Source organism: Poecilia formosa, unplaced genomic scaffold (assembly GCF_000485575.1).
Source record: "Poecilia formosa unplaced genomic scaffold, Poecilia_formosa-5.1.2 Scaffold375, whole genome shotgun sequence".
In the NCBI taxonomy this organism is placed as follows: Eukaryota; Metazoa; Chordata; class Actinopteri; order Cyprinodontiformes; family Poeciliidae; genus Poecilia; species Poecilia formosa.
Genome location: NW_006800314.1, coordinates 133,887 through 138,397, shown reverse-complemented (window position 1 = coordinate 138,397; position 4,511 = coordinate 133,887). Strand labels below are relative to the sequence as shown.

Below are 4,511 nucleotides of genomic sequence, written 5' to 3'. Positions count from 1 at the left end.
CCCCCCCGCCCCTCCCTTTAGCCCCAAACATGTTCCTTTCTCCCCTGACAGACCGAGCAAGCAAAGACATGAAGAATAACTCAGGAATGCGATACTACAACCACAAGACAGAAACAGAACTGATTAGTTGGGATGCTGCCAGTCTAGAGTGATTATTTAAATATAACTTTTAATGACATTTAAAGAGTTACAACACCACGCAAGAGACCGACGGTGAGGTCTGCATGAGCGTTTTTGTGCTGTCTGCGTGTTAATACGGGTTGGATCGCAAGAGAAAGAGAGCGATCTGGCAGGCAAAGACCTGCTGAGAAAAATGTGGTGCAATCAAAGTATTTAAAAAAAAAAAACCCATGAAATATAACTGCAGCCACGCGCATGCACACATTAAGCATTGGGGGGGCTAAACAAGCTGCAGAGTGTTACCATTGAAGCCTTTCCTCAGCTTGTAATACGGCGGGTGTGTGGGCGAGCAGGTCAGCAGGGCTTCCAGACTCTGGGCCTGGAAGCTGCAGCGCTGCTCCCCATCCTCCTCCTCACCGCCGGTGCAGAACAGAGTCGTGCCGGGCTGCAGGGATCCTGACACCTCTGACACCGCTGAAAGAAAAACAGAGCGTGGTGCGCATAGGAATGCGGAGAGGGGCAACACTTTTCCTCAAGAGATTGCTCACAAAAAAAAAAAAGATTCATAGCTTGTATTTCGGATGAAATCTTCTGCATTCGGTTCGTTTTGATACGGGTGCGTCTCAGCGAAACGTTAATGTATTTTAATAACGTTATGGGTTAATTATGAACGGTGACATGTTGTGGTAATATTCGGTGATTTTGCCAAACAACTAGCCAAGAACAACAAGAGTAAACCCTGTGGATTTATTGCTCTGCGTGAGTCTAATGAGGATCATTTCAGAGCCAAATTAGCGAAATTAATGAAGTTTTTGATCATATTCTAATTTAATAAGATGTAGCCGTTAATCAGCATCTTCCAGCATTAAGCTCCCGTCCTGCTGAAAACGGATATCTGAGATGCTCTCTGTATGCAGACGGAAAACCTCCTTCCTTCATTAAATCAGACTGAGACGTTTCTATTTCAGGTTGGTTCAATTACCAAGATGATTCACGAAAGAACAAAGACTGCCAGAATATATTAGATATTTTTTTATTACCTTTTTTTTTCAAATAAAGAAGCTAATTTACACTTCTTTAGGAAATACTTAAGTAGTGTAAATTAGCTTCTTTGCCTTTTAAACAATGTGATTGGGTCGCTTTACTTTGCAGGAGTCTTGGATCGTTCCTCCTGACAGAACTGAGTGAAGTTTGCAGTTCGCCTTAGTCACACACACGTCTTTTCAGCTCTGCTCTCAGGTTATAGGAGAGACATCAGAGCTTCGTGAAAAACAGATGTTTCTTGTCTTTTAGGCACTTTGTAGCTCATTTTAAATGGGTAGACCCGTTTTAATTTAGTCTTTCTTCATGATATCATCTATGTCTTAAGTGCTCCCTGCACCTTCTGCTGCATGTGCTGACCCACGTAACATGATCCTGCCACCACCGTACCTTACTGTTGGGATGGTTACGCTTGTTTCTTTTAAATGCAGTGATGGTCACTCTGGCCAAACGTTTCAATTTCAATTAGTCAAAAAAAAAAAAAAGGATGCGTCTCCAAACAAACAAACAAACAAACAAACAAACATAGGGTCTTTGTCCAATGAGTGCATTTGCAAACTGTAAGCTGGTTTTTGGAGTAAGGGATTCCTCCTCACTGTGTGGTCCGATAATGGACTCCTTCCACTCTAATGACACTCTGACCAGCTTTAGACAACGACTTCACAAAGTCTTTTTGCTTTTGTTTTAAGGTGGATTTGTATATTTTGCTAATTTTCATCTCTGGCTCATTGATTGCATTTGTTCGAACAAACATTTGTGGCACGTTTTGGCATTTGGAAATTGTTCCCATGGCTTCATGGTTCACAGTTCACTTCCTGATACCTTGACTGCTTTTAATGTTTCCATTAAGCCACACAAAGGAGAAGTGTGTATGAAGTGTTGCCTCTACCAGGTTTGTGTCCTTTTCACTCAAAGTCTGTAAATGAATCAGTTAGAAAGCCTTAAAGTCATTCCCTGAGTTTTTGTTAGAAAAAGAAAAAAAAAAAACCTTTGTAATCTTGCAGTATTTAAACTTGTAACTCTGACAAAAGTAGTGCAAAAAAAATCTCTCTAAAATTGTTTTTACAATTTTGGCATTTAGCAAATAGAAAGAAACTGACCAAAAACAAAACATTTCATCTGATTCAGTGTCAGACAATGAGGGGGAAAAAAAAACGTCATTTTGTGCAGCGAATGTATCTTTATGTCGGGCGCGTGTCGCTTTGCCTCCCACCTTCAGTCATTTCTGCTCCAAACACCACGGCCCGAGCGCCAGATACTCCAACGCAGTGCAGCAGCGATTCCTGCCGCAGGTTGTGGTTGATGAACGCGGCCTCCACGCCCACCATGGCCAGCCCCAGCCACAGAGCAACCACCGACGGATGACTCTCCATGTACAAGGCCACCACATCCCCCTCAGCCCAGCCCTGGGCCAGAGCCAAGTGAGCCACGGCGTTGCATCGCTCCTGCAGATCTTTAAAACTCCAAACCTGGAGGAAATACAAATGCAAAAGTAAATAAGTTTCATTCAGATTTCTCTGGGGATTTTGCACCACTTTTGAAATGTCTTTATTTTCTTTTTTTTTCTCACCTCTCCCGTAGCCTCAAAGATCAAGGCGGGTTTGTCTGGATGCTGCAGCACCTTCTGAGCAAACAAGGCAGGGATGGTTCTTTTATTCTGCACATTTCTGTGCATGGAAAGTCTTACTTTCACAATAGCAGCCAGACACCTGTTGAAAAGAGGGGACAAAAATGGAGGGGATGACGGAAAATCAGGAAGAACAGGAGTAAGACGTGCACAACAGAACACTTGCATACATCAGGTCTCTCTTGATGGTGCATGCAGCAACACGAATGTTCTTCCAGGACCCCATCCAGACCGCAAGGACGCCCAGCCCTGCAATCAGGCCGGGCAGCCAGGGGATGGAGACGGGCCTCAGGGGAGCCAAGAAGACCAAGCTCGCAAGGACACAAATCAGCAGCTTCATTGTCTGCAATAAGAAAAAAACAAAAAAACAAACAAAACAAAAACAAACAAGATTCAAAAAGAGTATGAGGGGGGAAAAAATGGGTTTTAAGAAACAGAGAGAGAAGGAGACGATTTATTTACCTGTTCAGGGATTTTATAAAAGGCTCCACTGGGAAGGAGAATCCAGAAGTAATTAATGCACAGGGTGAGCAGCAGCAGCCGCTCAGAGCAGATGTTTCCAGAGCAGCTGTCAGGAATAAAGTGCCTGATAAGCAGCGCATAGCAGAGAGCAGAGCAGGTTGCAACTCATATCTCCAGCGTCACAGTGGGGTGTGTTACTCATCTGCCCCGAGCCAAAACCGAGCTGTATTTTTACGAGGAACAAGGAGCTTTTTTTTTTTTCTTTCTTACTTTATGGGTCTTGTCAGAATAATGCCGGGGGGCGCAATGATGGCTTCGAGAAAAAAAAAAAAAAAGCATGGGGTTTAAGAGTAACTTGCTAAGAAATATTGACTCAAATACTGCTGTATTTGAACCTGTATGTATGCTTTTGTCCTACTTTGGATTACAGTGATCCCTCGCTATAACGCGTGCAGTTTTTGTTTTGTTTTTTTCACAGTGCATTGTGTTCTGCGTCCTGATTGGCTAAACAGTCTCCAAGCTCCTTCTCTACCTGTGTGCCAATAACGTAACGGTATTTAAATATAAGTAATACAGACTGGCCATTCAGGAGATGAAAGCTGAAAACTTTGAATGCCTGCTGGAAAAAACAAAAACAAAAAAAAAAAAACTGTGGCCAGAGGCAGCGCAAAACCCGACCAGAGGCTCGGTTGACGAGATCCATCACTCTGCCGTAGATACAGCAGTGAATCTCGCTGGGCAGCGTGGAGGAGACGCTTTAATCACATGACTACGGATCACATTAAGGCCCGATTGAACACGCACATCCGCTGACCTGAGAACAAGTTTTGTTCTTTGGTTTTAATGTAGAGTATTTAATTGTGCTGTATAATAATTGTAAAGCTAAAGGTAACTACTTCGCGGATTTCACTTCGAAAAACGATGATTTAATCTTGTGAATCCAATTCGTGTTTTTAAAAGTGTCTGAACTTAATGGGGAAAAAATTACAAAAGTTTATGTTGTATTACTATTTATAAAGGCCGTTCAAATGAATAATTAAAAGCTCCAAATGTATTAGCCTGACCCGATTTCCTTCGTGCGCCATTTCCGCTGGATTTCTTCTGTTCAGTCTAAGCTTTCTCCCATTGAAGTGGATTTTTTCCGGTGGAATTTTAACCGGACCAATCAGCGAACTAAAGGAGAAGTCGCGGGCGATGTGACGTCATTTTCTGCGCTCTTTTTAGGATGGCAGCGGAGGAGTCAATCAATCAATCAATCAAT

General features: G+C 42.9%; 1 protein-coding gene across 1 annotated transcript in view; it reads right to left on the bottom strand.

The window, feature by feature from the left end:
• The window catches only part of LOC103154146 (long-chain fatty acid transport protein 1-like), a 9,717-nt gene extending 6,023 nt beyond the window's left edge, over positions 1-3,694 (bottom strand). Inside the window, exons 1-5 of the mRNA XM_007575330.2 lie at positions 3,251-3,694; positions 2,959-3,131; positions 2,732-2,870; positions 2,375-2,630; positions 424-594 (exon numbers count right to left, since the gene is read on the bottom strand). Coding sequence (XP_007575392.1) covers positions 424-594; positions 2,375-2,630; positions 2,732-2,870; positions 2,959-3,128 — 736 coding nt within the window. The 5' untranslated portion in view covers positions 3,129-3,131; positions 3,251-3,694. The remainder of the gene's footprint in view (positions 1-423; positions 595-2,374; positions 2,631-2,731; positions 2,871-2,958; positions 3,132-3,250) is intronic.
• Between the last annotated feature and the right edge of the window lie 817 nt (positions 3,695-4,511).